Source organism: Erpetoichthys calabaricus, chromosome 3, assembly GCF_900747795.2.
Source record: "Erpetoichthys calabaricus chromosome 3, fErpCal1.3, whole genome shotgun sequence".
Lineage (NCBI taxonomy): Eukaryota > Metazoa > Chordata > Cladistia > Polypteriformes > Polypteridae > Erpetoichthys > Erpetoichthys calabaricus.
Genome location: NC_041396.2, coordinates 170449606 through 170468686, shown reverse-complemented (window position 1 = coordinate 170468686; position 19081 = coordinate 170449606). Strand labels below are relative to the sequence as shown.

At 32.9% G+C, this 19081-nt stretch overlaps 1 protein-coding gene across 2 annotated transcripts in view; it reads right to left on the bottom strand.

Annotated features, from left to right (window-relative positions):
* Positions 1-2214: 2214 nt before the first annotated feature.
* The window catches only part of kiz (kizuna centrosomal protein), a 181974-nt gene continuing 165107 nt past the window's right edge, over positions 2215-19081 (bottom strand). Inside the window, exons 12-13 of one of the 2 annotated variants that reach the window (XM_051925558.1) lie at positions 3193-3233; positions 2215-2793 (exon numbers count right to left, since the gene is read on the bottom strand). In XM_051925558.1, coding sequence (XP_051781518.1) covers positions 2690-2793; positions 3193-3233 — 145 coding nt within the window. In that variant the 3' untranslated portion in view covers positions 2215-2689. The remainder of the gene's footprint in view (positions 2794-3192; positions 3234-19081) is intronic. The other variant, XM_028797521.2, reaches the window with a different exon arrangement.

Here is a 19081-nt window from a genome sequence, read left to right as displayed (position 1 = left end):
CCATTATAAAAGGCCAAGTGTGCAGTGTCTTTTTTAAAATCTATAACATACAGTATACTTTATTTTAGAATGCAATTTCATGTGGCAAACTAATATAGTATATTACACTGTATATAAGAAGTAAGTTCATCTTGAAAAATACTTACAGGAAATAGGATTTCTAAAAATTACCACCATACCAAAACTTGACAAGAATTAGCCTATGAAATGGCACAGAATTAACCAGTTTGTTTTGACATTTGCTAAACCTCTGATTATATATAAATCTCAACACGTGTACAGGAACATCGCAACGCCGTCAGAAGAAAGACTTAGTCTAAGCATTATCCTCTGATGAAGACCCCTGATAGGGGTTGAAAGCTCAGGAATAAAAAAAAAAAAAAAAAACCTATTTTATGATACGTGATTCTTTTTTCTCCCTTCGTGGATCTCCAGCTGCAAATATGCAAACCGTATCACAGACCTTCTCTTCCATATAGATATACGTATACATTATATTTGTATAGAATGGATTTTACAGATATATTTTTATACAGTATATTTTACTGATTATATCCATTTTGTTTAAGCTTCTTATCCACAGTTTAAAAAAGAAAAGCTTCAAAATAAGTGAAAATTGTACTTTATGTAGGAAATAAAATGGCATATTAACAATAACAATATGACATGCTATTCTAGTTTCATTTGCATTTTTTTTTGTTTTGTTTTTTTTTTTTTGTTTTCGTTCTTTATTTCGCCTTATACAATTTCTTGTATTAGGAATTTGGTAGTTTTCGCATACCCCTTGGGGTCAGAGCGCAGGGTCAGCCATTGCACAGCGCCCCTGGAGCAATTACAGGTTAAGGGCCTTGCTCAAGGGCCCAGCAGAGCAGTGGCCTTTTTGGCAGTGACGGGGATTCGAACCGGCAACCTTCGGGATACCAGCGCAGCTCCTTAGCCTCAGAGCCACCACTCCGCCTTTTCTGACACTTTGCACAGAATCTCTAAGACATAAATTACAAAGATTTATTTTTCTTATAAAAAAAATATACATTACCAACGTAGATATTACAAGAGGTACTTAAAACATTTGAAAATTGATATTCATTTGAATAGTAAGGTGCTGATGGGCCTTATCTATCCTGCAGCTATAATTTGATTTAATGCTACAAACTCTAAATAGAAGATTGTTTTTATTTATTCTGGGAACTTTCTAGGAACTTTGCACTCATACAAAGGCAATTCAAAATATTAATGTTTTCACACACTCTAAAGGCAAGTACAAAATGCATAAGTAAAATACATAAGAAAATTTTGTTAATATTGTACCAGTAAAAGCATTTAATGGCAAGAAAAGCATCAACACTAAATGACCAAACACATTAACAATATAGGCAGTGATATTGTATAAACATTACCTGTACATAAGAAGAGATAAACCAAACCTTAACTGGAGTGTTATTAGAGTTATCTTGCAGCAGATGGATAACAGTACAATATATTCAGCTACTTGCTTTAGCTTTGCTGGAATTTTCATTTACACATCTTTCTTTAGTGCACTCAAGGTTCAGATTGCACTTTTCTGCCTGCCGCTATTAAAGGGACAATAAAAGATGGTTTCAGGTACACCATTTTTAGTTTTGTAAAACTAAATTAAATTTGTTGCAATGTCTAGTGTACATTTTAGGAAGGAAAGACACAGTTTGCACACAATTAACTTCTGGAATGTATGAAAATGGAGTAGGAGAACATATAATATAGTGTGAAAATCAAACCGTACAGAACGAGCAGGATCAGGAGGAACATAACTCTCCATTAATCTTTTACAATTTTTGTATTCATCTTCAGTAAAGTATCTCGGTGAATATCATTTACAGATCTTGGACCTCAATGTGAGCAAATTGTCTTCCCTTTGGAGTCCATATGTTCTTTCCTTAAGGTAGAATTTCTTCTCCTTTGGATACAACATCAAAACATCAAGATAGCAATGAGTTGAGAAACCTCCAAAAAGTCACCCATTTTCAAAACCCCCTTTTTTAAGACTGGGTTGTGAGAACAGAAGCAGGTGAAGTGCCAATAAGAGCACAAACAACTGCACCAAATGACAACATTTGCAAAACAAAAAAGGGCTGCCATCTGTAGAAACTGGCCAATGGAAGCGTAAGCTAATTGGATTTACAGTATATACAAATTCTGGCACAGCATTTTTCTACAGATGTATGTAAAATTGCAACTAATGGAGAGACAGATTTTTAAAAAGGGACAGATCAGTGGATCAAACAATCATATTTCTACTATATGAAAATTATAGATATAATGATACTAGCTGTAAATGTTCTTACATCATAATAATATGACCTGGCAAATGCTTTATAGTAAAACCAGTGACAAGAAAAATAAAATATTTATTAATTACATGGAAAATAATTTAGACATTGATTGAGCCAATGTGAAATAAGCAAGTCACATTTTCCAGTAAATTAAAGTTTATTACTAATACAGTACATACAACAACAATTTAACACATGGAAAATGAAAAACATAATTAAATGAGCTCTACTTAGGATTTTAAAGAAAGGTCTATTATTTAAAGCATAATTCTGAAAGAATAACTAGATTCAACACAATATTTTTCCATCCTTTCACAATAAGTTAAAATGTTAGCTAGGTTAACAATTTCAACATATTTTTTTCCAACCTCACTACTCTCCTAATCATAAAAATCATCAAAGTCATCATTATATGTGCTTAGAGTTTGAGGGCGTAAAGCGGCTTCAATATCAGAGCTGCTGTCGTCTGATTCACCCCAGAAGGCTGCAGAAAAAATGGAACATTACATTTAAAAAAATCATATTATAGTTCCTAGAAATACATATATTGCATTTAAAAGTAATATTTGACACTGTACAAAAACACCAGGAAGGACCACAAATTTAGAAAACATTTATGAAATTCTGAACATTGTATAGATATGATAGATAGACAAATTTTATTCAGGTTTTGCAAAGACTTTCCATTTAAAAAAAATTCTTTAATAATCTGCAAAAAATATGATACAAAATATTTAAACAGGGCTTAGTTAATTCAAATATCTTTTTTTCCTCTACATGTTACAAGAATAAATGCATGCATGTCTTTGAAATGGCAGCCAGCTGTTACAGTATATGCAGGCTTATGAATAAATTCATGCATACTGTGTGGCCGGGAACTCACCTTTTGATTTTAGAGTAGGCACTTGTTTTACGGGTTTATTCCTAAAGCAAAAGTAAAATCAAGTAAATGATTCAAAATGATTTTTAAGCAAACACATTAATATGCTTAGTATTACTCCCATTAATATATAAGTGATTTCTTGCTTCAAAAAGGCCGAAAGTGCCGAGTTGTGGTTCCAGAATAATTGTCAGAAAAACAGATTTACATGTAAATCCCTTTATGTGCAAACATAAAACCAAGAAACTTCATTGACTTCTGTTCTAATGGTACTAAAGGACTTCCACAAGGCTCTCATTATTCACAAGTGTTCTAAGAACAGGGTTGCTGGGTTCCCATAGAATCAGTGATATCGCTATGTAAATGTGTGACCCCGAGCAGTCTTTGATGTGCCTTGATGCATATGCAACAGTCTGTTCTACTTTTAAATGCCACTTCTTCTATTTACCTCATCACAGGGCTCTTTGAACCCATCACAAAACTTTCCAGTGATCTTATATCGATGTTCTGTTCTCACTCTAGCATGTGATACTATTGAATAAACTACTTAGGGAGACTACAAAAACAAAAGTGTTATGTATAAATGTGTTCATAATTCACAGACAAAAACAAAAAATATTACATATATAAATATATGTATAATATGTATTAAAGAAAGTAAAAATGTGTGCTTTGTTGCACATGCATCCTAAAATATGATGAGATTTAAATATTTGTCCCTCTTTATGATCCAGTACTTCAAAGCATCGAGTCACAGCATTATTCATTTCTTTATACTACAGTTTCTTTTTTGTCTCAATGGCAGCTGTCTTTTACAAGAAAATCCTGGTAAATAGCTTGAAAATGGAGGGTCAACCAAATGGGGGTTGGCCAATTTTTTTGGTTTCACCAGGTTGCTTGGCTAACAAAAGCATAATTGTAAAGAAATCAAAATTCAGTGAGAAACTAAAAGAGCTTAAGAGGACCCAAGGGTAAAGCTGAAGAAGCTGAATTTTTCAGGCCAAAGTGAAAAGAGAACCATAAGTAATCCGATACTGTACATTCAGCCTAAAAAATATGAAAAAATAATGCATGTTGATAATGGCTTTTATTTTAAATTTATTTCAGAGAAGCTATGCACCCTTAGTAGACTGTTTTTATGAAACTTTTTTTCTTTTGTACATAGGGGGTTGCATGTAATGTACAGGAAATTACTTTAAAATGCTATTCAGTTTAACATGGATTATAAATAATACTTATGACTGCTGAGGCGTTCATACACAAAAATGCTGTTTATTCCTGTATCTATTAACATTACCCTTCGTTCCAATTTTTTTTTTGAAAACTGACGGAGAGTGTATGCAGTCTTTAGCATTCCTGTGCATGTTCATTCTGTTACATGAATGGAAGTGGTCATTTTCTATGCAAATAAAACATGTAATTTAAAATACATTTCAAGTTTTTTTAGCAGGCCACTCTATAAGATTGTAACTATTTGTTGAAGCAAAATAATTAAATTAGGTTTTGTAGTTGAAGTGACAGTTCAATGTGCAAAGTCCCACAGCTCCTTTGATGAGTTGTAATCACTTGAAAAAAACAACTTTACTACTAATATGGACAAGAATAACTGTCAGGTGTTATTTTTTTGTGAGACAGACTTTAAATTCAAAGGCAACTCCCTGTACAGAGGCATACTTGAAACAACAAAAATGAAGCTATTCTGTTCATTAAAGCAAATCAATAGTCAAATAAATCCAAACACAACAGTGCATTCATGGACATAAATATTTGCATTGTAAAAATCAACTTCAGACAGAGAGACAATATATAAAAAGTTTGACTATTTTAAAGTTGGGTTATTCTAAAGTTGGGCTATTTGACCCCAGGGGAAAGACCGCATTGGTCTTTTTGCAGTAGTGCAAGAAATAAAGAAAAGCATACACACCCACACACATGCACACACAAACACATCCCTATGGTCTGAACACACAGCAGAATGACTTAAAAGAAAATAAAAATGAAAAACAAAGAAAACTTCTGACTTGGCAGTTACGGTCACAGTAAGATATTATACAGGCCAGGCATATTGTCAAAACTTTAAGATAACAGATAAGATTAACATAAAAAGAAGCTGATAAGCAGCCAAATACTATTAAATGGATATTCATTCATCCAAATATTGTATGAACCACTTAATATTGCAAACAGCCCTGTAGAAACACATAAACAATAACCAATGTTAAATTCTGCGTCCAACATGGGTAATGTTTACTTAAAAGTGTACCTTGAAAAAGGAGACAGTCTGACAAATGGTAAAGTACTGCTTAAAATTATTTAGATATGCACCTTGCCTTTATACCGAATACTGAGGAAAGTTACATATGCTGAACAGTCACATACAATACAAATATGTGCATGTATTATAGTTTTCAGGTTTGTATTTTTTTTTTTAAACCTTTTGCAGTCTTTTGCCTCTTAATGTAAAGCAGACGAATAAAGCCATTGCATTTAATTTAGAAAGACATGGAACAGATCCTCTGATTGAGAGCTGTGTTTTGAGCACAGTGAAAAAAGTGTGTCTGTGAAGTATAAACAGTTTACCAAATCACATCCTAGTATGCCTAACGATTCCTGGGCTCTTTATTATTTCACTGGCAACAAGTGAACCACATTCATATTTAAGAAAACTCTTTGTGAATTGCCATACTCTCACTATAGACATGTATACCTAACAATTCAGTTCAAGCTGGGGTGAAGGAACCCCATGTGTAGAGTTTCTCATGCGTGCGCCCAAGTGGCTCAGCCATTAAAACCATTACTTTTCCAAAGATTAAAGCTTAATTTATTCAAATTCACAGTAAATGTTTTAAGTCTAATGCAAATAGAGATAAAAAGTTAACAGTAACTGTATGCTTAATCAAAATCAGGGTTCATACTGCTAAAACACATTAAGACATCCCTGCTAATAATGGTCCCCACTATTTAAAGTCCATATATACCACTTATAACAAGCACTGAACTTTCTCAACTCTAAGATAACAGTGAGCCTTTGAACCCTTGGAATTGATCAGGCATAATATGGTTCACGTTAGAGTCTCTTCTCAATTTTTTCAGCTCGTTTTTGCAGTAGGCCAAGAAGGTCAGCTCAGACTCATCTGTCCCCAGCCACAGGTTTCACCTCTTCCTGGTGAATTCCCAAGCATTCCCAAGCCAGCCGAGAGATATAATCCCTCAAGTGTGTCCTATGTAAATGCAAGTTTCTGATTCAGAACCATTCAACAACAATACAATCTTTGCTACAAATTATCAGGTTATATAATCATGTGACAAGGTAGCTCCTACTACAAAATAAAAAAATATTGTGAAAACACATTTTTAAGCAGAACATCCTGCTGTCTAGAAAAAAACCCCGCTTTCTACCTGACCATGTCAATTCTGGAAAAGAGTGTGACAAGGGTAAGGTGGTATTCCTTTTAAAATTGGATTAAAATGACATTGAGAGACACACAATATCAGACTGCTTAGGGAACTACTGTGTAAAGATTAAGTTATATAAAATTAAAAATGCCACAATGCAAGGTGACTTAGTAAGTATAAATGTATAAATAAGTGTGTCTCCTCCTCCTCAAACCCTGTTTGCCATCTTTTAGAATACTGTTTAATTTAATTAGTTGCCATTATCTTACCCAGAACAGAGATAAAGCTTTCAAATTTATAACAAGGATACATTTTATTCCCTTTTAAAAGTAGGGGAACATTAATAACTTTCCAGTTAACTAATACCACCCAGTCTAAAACAGACTCAAAAACATTTATCAACTGCATTTTTAGATCATGAAAGAAATTGTCAAATCTCATGAGTACCATCTTTAAAATACCTAATGCATATATTTAATGCACCTCTTCTTTTTATAAAAAGCCTGATTTTAGTTCTTTCAGAATCTTTTTCTTTTGACAAGACTTGCAAGACAAAGTTTAGAAGTAGGGTAGTATCAAGGGATGAAAATGTGTAGTGTGGTAGCTAGTTAGGCTATTTCTGACTTAACTATTTCTGGATTAAACATTCAAATGTCTTTTAAATATTTAAGTCTAATTTCCAATTACACATTCTTACTTTAATCTTCCTACTGAATGATATATTACATCAACTTTGAATCTGTTATTTATTTACATTATTATTTTCTGACATTAGAAAACACTTATAAATTGAATCTCTTTGAAATGTTGGCATGTAATATTAATATAATTCATCTTTTTTTTTGTTTTAATTCCCTTTTGCTCTTTGAAGTCTTTTTTTTTTTGCACAAGATTTTTGCCCTTCTCACATTGTCAGAAAAAGAACTGCAATGTAAATTTTAATATAACTCAGGCTTTTTATATACCTCTGTACGATTCTTCTTTTAATTTTCTGTCTTGAAAACACTTCTAAAAGCTACAAAATGAGACATAAATTAAAGATCAAGATATTTCATACAAGAATGAAATCACTACCACCACATACCATACAGAAGCAGACACAAAAAGGGGCATTTATGGCAACTAGATAATTAATTGAACTAGTTTTGTGAAACATATATGAACAAGACAATTAAAGCAGCAAATAACACATTCTGATACTTGCTATCTGTCTATCGTAATGATTTAACAACCAAGTGTTTCCTTATTGCATTTCACCAAAGAATTAAGCCTTTGGTCTCTTCTCCAGACCAAATCAACTGGATAAAGCTGAAGAGATAAGAACACGAAAAGAGACGAGAAGTCATGATCTTGTTTTCCCAGTTTTATCAAAGACACTTCCTCTGATTATATCAATATGTTGTCTACCTGTGCTTTAACAGCATTTTGTTTGAAAAAATTAAACCAGCATTAAATGACATGCTGTTCTTGTCTAATTTTCACGTGTTTCTCCTTTGGTTGCCTATTTGAGGTGTGTATGTTCTGTGGAAGGGTTAGGTAATGAACCAAGGCTATGAAATAAAAGAACCTTTTTTCACGGAACATGCATCTCTGAATAGGAACAAGGTATGACTTGATTTGTCTGTCTTTGAAACGACACATTAAGAATGTCATTAAAACAGCCATTTTGCATCACTTGCACTAATTTCTCATTCATTCTATTTAAAATTGCCTTGTCTAAAAATTTCCATAGCTGTGAACAGACTGTCATGCAAACTTAATGTATTTCATTATCTACCATGTCAAGTACACACCCTAATTCATGCTGTGCAAAGTGTAAAAATGGAGATCCAATGGAAATTTTAATTATTGAATGACTAATCTGTTTACTAATTTTCATATCTGAGCTTTTCTCAATACAATAAAAATGTTTTGGCACAGGTACTCAATGTCAAGAATTCTCTTTAGAAGAGTTTATTTAAAAGCTAGAAATTATTTTGTTCTCAAAAAATGGTCAAGAATTATTTTAATAGGACAAGCAAGCAAGATAACACTGTTATATTTTAACAGTTAATGTTTAATTGTCCAAAACAATTATGCTATAATCGTAGGATATAATAATATTAACTAAAGCAGTACATTTGATAAATAGTGAAAAAAGCAAACAGAAAAAATAAGGTACAAGCCAGCAGGGTCACGTGGTGACAAGAGTGAGTATTATTGCTATATCTGAGCATAGGTTCATTTCTAGGACGGGATGCCTTCTGAGTAGATTCTAAATGTACTCCCCACAGTGATGTCGATTTTCTCTCACAGTCCATGGACATATTGCCAGTCCATCTAGCCAATTTAAACTATTCAAGTAAATGTGTCATTGTATTCATAATCTGCCGTGTCTATAGGCCCATGCATGAAATGATGATCTGTCTAGCGTGGCTTTATACTTTGTACCCGGACAAGCCTTTGTGACCTGGAAAACTGCATTCAAGACATAATGAAAAGAATGGAAAAACAGTATCAATTGGCAAGTCATATTAAAATAGGGATGAACTAAAATAGCTTGTTACCCGAATACAGAAAACATTTTATTAAAACTAATAATTTTGAGCAAAAACATTCACATTTTCAATTAATGTGACTAAATACGGCCTGTAAATTGTCCCAGACCGAGAATGTCCATCCTTGTTTGACTCTTGCCATCTGTTGAACTGATAAGCTGTGCTGCCTTAATATAGGTACAAATATTAATAATTCTTTAATAATAATAATAATTCTTTGCATTTATATAGCGCTTTTCTCACTACTCAAAGCGCTCAGCAATTGCAGGTCAAGGGCCTTGCTCAAGGGCCCAACAGAGCAGAGTCCCTTTTTGGCATTTACGGGATTCGAACTGGCAACCTTCTGATTGCCAATGCAGATCCCTAGCCTCAGAGCCACCATATTGATCCATATTAACTGCAGGCGCAGATCACTGCGATAAGTTCTCAGGTTAAATGGAAATACAAACTTTACAAAACACTAATAGCACATACAAGAAATATGAAAATCAAAAGATTACAGTTTTGTAGTAACTGTGAAATGTCTAATTTGTTCTCAATTAAAACATGTTTTTAGTAAAATGTTTTCATTTATGTGTTTCACAAAAACAAAACTTTGCGGTTACCAACTACAAAATTGTGTTTTTTCCAGTAATATAATCATCACTACTAAGTAGTTTAATTTGCATGTACTGTACACATTTTAAGCAGCACTTCAAAAGGTCTCCCATTTGCTACTATGAATCAGAAAAGCAAGTTTCCTTTCACTAAAAATTACATAACCAAAAAAGTGACAGCTAAAATAAGATCTACTTTACATACGTGCTACTTTTAGGCAAACAAGTGGGCAACCCAACAGCTTCTTAAATAGAAAGGGCATTTATATAAATGTAATCTGCATTTTGTACCATCTTTGTATTTTTATAATTGAGATCATACCATACCATAATATGCCATTTACTGCTCTGAGACATATTCTGCAGATGATGCTTTTAATTAAGCAATATTTTATACCAATTATTACTGGTGCAAAAATAAAGAAATAATGTTTAGTACATATTGCACAGAGCATCATCAGATGCATTGTCAAATGTAAAGAGTATTGTAAGAATTCCCAGCTACTGGTTATTACTCCAAGCCACGGGTTTCCTAATTCATTCCTGGGTTATCACTGTGGCTGCAGGTTTTCATTCCAGCCAGTTTAATGAATAAATGGTTCAGTCTTAGTTCTAAATGATCTGTTTAATTAGTCTTTTCCTCTCATTCTGTGTTCAGAAATATGTGCTAATATATTTAGTATATGTAAACAAAATTCAGAAATTTGAATTTTTTTCCATATCTTTAAATGTTAACTTTCTTTTTAATTCACCTGTTCCTGTATCCACATATTGATGATAAGTGATGAGCAGTTACAGACACAGGTGCAAATGATACTGAATGTTAAAGGGAAGCAGAACATAAAAAAGAGCAAAATGTTAAAAAGCAAGAAAAAAAAAACACACACACATACATACGCTTGCTACTTTCACCTAATATTGATCAAACTCATTTTGTAATTTCTCGACTGACACAAAAAAGGCATGAAGTGAGAATTTAATAAAAGGCTGGAGTCTCGTTAAAAGGGATTGTGATGAACACCCGCAGTTAAGGTGGTTTGCAGGACTTAACTTGAGGACCACTTAGTTAAGCTTTTTATAACTTATTAGCACACAAATGTATGTAACATTGAAGTTGCAGCCCTGCTTTAGCATTCAGTGTCATTTGCACCTGTGCATGCACTGCACATCACTAATTATCAGCATTTGAATACAATTCAAGTAGCAAACTCCACAGAAATGATTTGAAGTGTTTAAAACTATGACAAAGACAACACATTTCAGAATTTACTCTAAATGCACATATTATATTGGTGCACTTTTTTTGAAAGGCAAATAAGAAAACAAGAAAGGTTAGCCTAACAATTAGATTGATGAGACATAAGAGTGATCAACTGATTTGTAAAACTGGTAGTAATGAAAATGTTTAAGCCACACTGGTACACCAGGACTGAACTTAGGAACCCCTGCTCTAAGGAGGTTTAATCCTTACAGTTTTGTAACAAATGTAAAATCTTTCATCATCTAATCTTTAATGAACTTGACCAAACACATCTGCTACTCAGTACTCACAAAGGGCTAGCAGAACATCTACTGTTATTTAATGTATCTATTGTTATTTTATATTTCTACTAGGGAAGAGTTATTAATTGAAAAAACATATGTTTGCTACATTGTGGTGCCCCTTGGACATCACTGAATGTTACTGTTACTACATCACTGTTAACTGGAAAGCATCAATGGCCGTCATAGGGCCTACAGTCTGGATCTTTTGATTGTTTATGAATATGGATTTCTTTAGCTCATGATAAACATTCTGTATGACAGATGCAAAACAAGTAAGTGCTTTAGACCAACAGCTTCACAGAAAAACATGATCCTTGTATTATTATTATTGTCCATTGTTTTATGCAAGCTACTCAACAAATTATCACACACTGAAAGGGAATGTAAAATTGCACAGATTAGAAACACTAAAATACAAACTATGTCAGTGTTTGGATCTCCCAACAAGAACTGTTAGCTCAATAATACAAAAATATAAGCAACATTACCATCGACACTTCCAAGAAAGTATGTCTATTTAACTTCAGCAATCAGACTAGGAGATTGCTTATGAGGGAAGCCACTAAGAGACTAACAATCAAATGCAGAGAGCGGAGTGGAGTAAACTTGCACCAGTCAAGTAAATAAAGATCACTTCATAACACTGGTCTGAGTAAAACAATGACAAGATAGAAACTCTAAAAGAATCATATCAAAATTCATTATCCCAAAGAGAAAGATGCAATTCAGTGAAGCCTCTGTAAAGGCCAGCAATTGCCTTATAAAACTTAACAAGTTAAGCAGCTGAAAGTCAATTAAAGACATTAATCAGTACTATTGCCTGACATAACACTGGCCTTTATGGGAAGGGTATTCAAAAAATTAACACAGTTTTTAGGCCTGTCTAACAATTGACAGACATAATGTGAGTAAACCACCAGGTTTTATGAAAAGGTTTCACAGTCAAGATTAAAATAGTTGCCTATAATTAAAACGCATATAAAATACTGATGGAGGTGCCCAATGAACACCCATGCTACAGTGAAGTATGTAAGTGACAGGTTGATGCCTCGAGACATCCAGTTAAAATCCTGACCTCTACCCCCATCAAGGATCCATGGACTGACTTAAAAGTTGTAGTCCTAGAAACACGAATGTGCTAGAGCAAACCTGCAAATAATAAATGGCTAAACTCACTCCTAAAGTAGTGAAAAAGAATGGTGCATACATTCCCCAAAAACCTTAAAGCTCTCACAGTACACTGTGGACATGCAAACTATACCTTTTTAAAAATGTTCCGTCCCTGACCAATTTTGCCTATTTTATTTTTACTCCTAAAGACATATCTTAAATGTGACATATTGCCAAAAAAAAACAAAAAACATTTCTTTATACTGGGAATATGAATTAACAAAACCTGCAATACCTTTAAGTCAACATATTCAGTTTCTGGATTTTCCTGATTAACCCTTTTTAGTCATGCAGAGTCAGCTCAAGTAGGACTCTTTAATTATGCACTGCACAAAAAGAAATCTACATATTTTGCTACTTGCCAAGATAATTATTACTTAGAACAATAGTATTTTACGTGTCCCAGATAGCAAATTTAGCTTTTTACAGAAGTTCAAGAAATACTATAACAAACAAACACAACAACAATCCCCCTCAAACACACACATGAATTACAAAAATGAAGAAAACTTTTGATTTGGCTAAAAAAAGACAGTGAAGCATTATAAGAGCATATTTAAAGGTGTTTCATGACACACTTCTGCTGAATAATTTGCTTGCTGAAAGTATGCAATTCTACTGTGTCACTGAGAGGATGTGCAGCATTGTTCATATTGGCACTGAGTGTTGTTTTCATCCTCTCCTATTTATAAAAAATATCTCCAAAAAAATCTCTTTATAGGGAAAAGCTTATTGATCTTTGTGATGTTTTGCCTAGGAAACAACAAAGAAGGAAAGGGTGGCAGGGTATGGTACAGGGACAGGATAAACCCAGAGAGAGAGAGAGAGAGTGTGAGTGAGATGCACTAATAGCAGCATGGCATAGTGTGGGAGAAGGGACACTGGCATGTATATGTTAGGGCTAGGGATTCTATGGTGATTTATACTTTACATTTTATATATGTTTTATTTATATCGTATATGTTCTATTTTTGCAATACTTACACAAATTTCAGCTTATACCAGGAATATATACTGTTGAAACTGAATACTTTAAGAGAAGGCCTTTTAAACATATTAGTATCCAGAGACATTACAAAACAAGACATTGCTGAATGTTAGGCACAAGATGCTTTATATAACCAAAAACATATTAGTAGGTTCAAGTTACATAGAAAGGCAGGGGCAGCATGGGGAGTTTAGGGCACATATAATGGTTTTTGAATTAGTCTCTGTAAAGAATATTTGATAAAGATAATAAAAACAGAACCCAACATGCTTTGCTAATATATCTATGTGTGACACAATGGTTTAACATCTGAACATCTTGTTGGAATTCACCAAGGCATTCAACCTTTGGATCCTTTCTCTGGACCAAGCCAATAGGACATAGTTGAGGAACCAAGACCTTGGCAACAGACCAGAACATTTTGCATTATCTTATTCATAGTACAGTACCAGAAATACTTGCTTTTATGATGTGCTACCTTCCTGTGCCTAGATGGTTGTTTTTATTTTTTTCAAAAGATTTAACCAACATTTAAAGTCAAAATAAGTACTATTTTTTTCTCAATTATTAAGTGTTTTGCAATTATGTCCCCTATGTTGATGCATAACTAGCCAAAGCTGCAAGATAAAATAATCTGTTTTAAGCACGTGTCCACTGCAAAATATAACTAATATCAGCTAGAATATTAGAAAGGAAGAGATTTTAGACCTGGGAGAAAGTGTTCTTTGTTCTGCCAGGGCACCAAGGTGCAGGTTATCTTGCAGTTTTCAGGGAGGTCTGTCCCTCATTGTAAAAATATTTAAAAAAATGGACGAGTCTATTAACATTTAGTAGAAGTTTACAAGTAAGATAGGTGAACTTATGTTAAGCTTTCAAAAACTGGGTACAACTGCAGAAGGCTACTCATTTCACCTTAGCTGATTAAGAGGCAGAACATAAACCAGTAGCAGAAGGAATAGAACCATGTTGACTTTTTAAGTGAGGCAGTGCATAATCTGGTGAAGACACCTGGCCATGTAAGGACTGTGAAAAGCTCACTGCCTACAGAGTTCTTAGTTGCTCTCAGAGGACAATATGGTTTTGTCAACCTGAAGACATTGAAGACCCAAAATCGATGCTGGAAGTCATTCATTGCTTAGCTAGAAGAGACTCCAAAAGGGGATTTACGACAGTCTCTAGCCCATGGGTGTCAAACTCCAGGCCTGGAGGGCCGCAGTGGCTGCAGGTTTTCATTCTAACCCTTTTCCTAATCAGTGACCAGTTTTCACTGCTAATTCACTTTTCCCCCTTTATTTAACAGCCATGTTAGAAGGATTCAAGTCCTCTGAATTGATTCGTTTCCTCATTAACTGACAGCCAAACACAAATGAGATGTGAAATGAGCCAACAGGTGACCGACCAGCTTAAACTGGGGCTTCAAACTCCAACCAGTTTCTTAATGAGAAGCCGATGTTTGCTGTTAATTAAACCTGTTATTTAATTCCACGGCTTGTTGCTGCTCTCATTCTGCAACTTTTCCAAAACTGTTGATTTTCTGGTTTTTATAAGAACATTGTCAGTGTTTTGGGGAGTTGAGAGATCAGCCTTACTGAGATCTTCACCTTGCTTTTTTTTCAGATTATATGGTTAGCTAGTCATGTGGCGGCTTGTTTTGTGTCTCATTATTGTTTGGCTTCTAATTAAGGAAAAAGAAACAACTAAAGGGCCTGAGTCAAGTTAATTAAAAGAAGTAATTAGCAGCAAAAATTGGTCACTAATTAAGAAGATGGTTAGAATGAAAACCTGCAGCCACTGCGGCCCTCCAGGACTGGAGTTCGACACCCCTGCTCTAGCCAATGGCCTTTTCAAACTACTGTCAGCAGATGACTTTGGGTAAGGTATCATTGGTTGGAGGAGTAGTTGCCAGGCTTGTGAGAGTGAAGGTGTCAGAGAAATAGGAGGTGAGACAATTGGGAGAGCTTCCCAACTGGTACACAGGAATCAGAATATATAAAAAAGGCTTTGAGAGGCAACAGACTTGTATTTTCTGTTTACTCTATAATTTTACACTGTCCTGGAACACTTTATAATGATAGTAGAAGCAATGTTTTTGTCAGTTTTCTCCTTACCTTGCTGCTAGAGCTGCATACATTTGTAAAATTATATTTAGAAATTAGAAAGAAAAAACATAAATGAAAATAAGTTAAAACAAATTATAAGTTCTAATAAAGCAGGACACCTACTATCCCATTATTCTCGGATTAATTTACAGTACGAAAATATATTCTTCATATTAGAAATGAAATAAAAATAAATTATCTCCAATATATAAAATTAAAAGCAATAAATGAATGTTTATGAAAACAATTGATTTTGTTTGAAAACGGCTGTGGAATCAAAGAATATGTTACAATTTTTATGAAGGAAGCAGTGTCAGTAATTCTAAATTACATCAACAAATTAAGAAAATTATCCTGAGCAGGTACATTTAAGATACAGTGCAAAGTATTCTTATATTTCTTAAGCAATGCTGTTTTCAATAAAAACACTACACAAAAAATTCTGATCACTCCCAAATATGGCATTATATTTGAAAACAAAACAGTGGTAGTCAGAAACAATGACTCAGTTTTTGAATATCAAAATATTTGTTTAACAAACTATTCAGATAATGCATTATGTGACCAAACTGCACAACGAAAAGTGCCTATATTCATCAATTAAGAAATTTAATGTAGGTTAGAGCCATGTTTAAATTTAGTTTAATTTTGCTGTAATCTGTTGACATATTCTTGCTTTAGGGAAGAAAAAAAAACTAATGGTTTACATAGTTTACTGTGCTTCACAACATTTTAAATTTCTACACTCAAAATGCAAAGACATCCATCTAATATATTTTTTAATACATACAGTAAAAAACCTTAAACACATAAGTCTATACACTAACAACCATAAACTGCATAATTGAGTTAATATATAATCAAAACAGTACATTCTCTAATATGTATTGTATATATTGGAATGGAAATCATTCTGGCCATGCACTATTTTAAGCAGTTTTGTTTAATGTACAGCTTGATAAATTAAATTAAAATAAATAAACTTAATAAAAAACTAATTTTTTGGTGAATGAGTGAGAAAGCAGCGAGGCAGCAGTTCTGGTTACTTGTACGTTTGTAAATGTTTTAACTGCCAGTTATTCTCTCTAACAAGGTAATTCAGTAAACAAGCAAATACAGTAATACATATGAAAATAAATGAAAGAATGAAATGTCAAATATTTATGTAAAAAGTTCAAAGTATCTGTTAAAATATAGTTATTTATTACTCATTTTGCAATTAATTAAACTAACAAAAATCATTATAATTTAATGTTTAATTTCCACTTCTCTCTTTAATGCTCCTTACTCCTACACAAAATCATAACAGCAGTCACAACAGTGTAGTTTTGTTGAGAAAGGCATTTTGGAGAGCTTCATTGCTTCCAACTTCCATTCTAGGCATAAATGGCCTGTTTTCAAACAAAATTATATTAAAAGGTTTATTTACTAAGCTGTGTAATGGACTTGTCTCTACAATTCAAGATATGACTGCCCCCTACTGACACTGTGTGATATGTCCATCTTTGGCAATACACAAAGAAAAAATGCATTGTAGCAGAATTATTTGATGAAGTCTACACTACTTCCAGTAGTCAGTGGATGTGAATAACTGAATGAGGAAACATAAATGGATTTGACATTGTAGATGCTATTAAAAGCTTCTCCACCTACATTTCAGCAGAATTATATGCGTATTAAATGAATGAATACCTTGTATCACATTATTCTATTTTACTTGCATGAAAATTATTAGCTAGACACAGACATGAAGACTTTGGATTGCTTGTGCCAATCTAGGTTTTTAAAAACTAAAATTTATCATTTATACATACATATTACTAATGTAAAAAACACAATCACATTCTTCAATATAAATGTTATTGACCACATTTTTATGTGTAACAAATTAGTAAAACAAGGAAAACCTTACTATAAGTAACAAATATTTTATTATCATTGAATATAAACTTTATTTTTGAAATACAGAAAAAGACCCACTTAAATCAACATGATTTGGGTATGTTTGAGAGAAAAAAAAAGTGTGAGTTCAGTTAATTTATGTATAGCCATATAATTTTGTTCAAAGAAAACAAAAATCGGTTTGTGGTTCTCTTTATTTATCAGTACACAAGATGTGGCCTGTGGCATTAAAATGCTAACAAAACATCTACCACTCCTTACAGTTAATGAAAATAAAAAAATGAAAAAAGGGGCAAGAATGGAAAAGCCTAAAAATAAAACATGTACTACAGGGAAGTTATTTTACATATCAAACACACAAACATTTTTCCTTATATATTTTGACCACATTTTATATACAGTAAAAAGCATTATTTTATACTGTAGGAGCCACTCATAAATAAAACTTAAAATAATTTTTCAGTTAAAACAGAAATTATTAATTGAATGCTCATATTTATTTGCCCCTATCTTTCTGAAGACTAACACTTGCAAACTTCCAGTAGTGCCTCGGACTTCTATTTACCTGTTATTTTAAGTCATTACTGCATAGTTCAAAGAACAATTATTTTTACACTAATTTTCTTTATAATTATAGTTACACTATTCTTTAATATTTTCTGAGTGAACAGTATAGACATATATAAAAAATTAGACATATAAAAATATCACATTGCAGCTAATACTGGCACTCAGGAAAAAAAATAGATTATTTCTGTAGCATTTATCACTAGAATCAATGTGCTCCCACTAATTTATATGCATTAAAGCATATAAATTTGCATTGCTAGCGAACAAAATTTTCAAAAGTACAAAGTTCAAACAAAAGAAAAATCTATGTAATTTAAACATTTTTCCATTGAACTTATTACATTTGTTAATGCAGATAATTGCAATGGATATAAAATGTCTAATGGAAATCCAGAGATTCCATAAGACAATATAATAATGATGAATATATCATGCATTGGTCTCTCATTAAATGTATACTAAACTGACAAGGACTGATAATTGCATGTTTTAATTTAAATAGAACACTTACTTCCAAATGTTTAATGAGAGTCTACTATGGCACTATCGTACATGGTTAGATCATTCACCATATTACATTAGGTTGGGCAGATGCATGGGTATAATCTCTATTTTTCTATTATTTTAACTTGCTACAGTACGTCCCTGCAGTATCTTTAAACACTTGTAGTGAAAGATATTGATTGAAAATTCATATAACTGGTGACATAATTAAGTTCTGCAAGTGATAAGGAGGACATTTTAACTATAACATAAAACAAATGGTACAGAGAGAAAGGACTTATTCAAAGTAGAAACCTGGATTTTTTTCTTTCTTCAGTTTGGAAATGCCATTTGGAGACTAAATTAGCCTGAACTAAGATGGTTTTCAGAGGCTCTTTCAGACTATTACTGCAACATAGATATTTTTAACCACTTTTTTTTTACCAGCAACTAACACAAAATAGTGTTTATTTTCAACTTATACTTTGCAAAAATTGATTGTTACATTTTAATGTATTTTTATATACTGCACTTCCATTTAGAATACTATATTTGTGCATAAAATTAAATAATCTTAAAAATGTAACATAACAGAAAGAAGAAAAC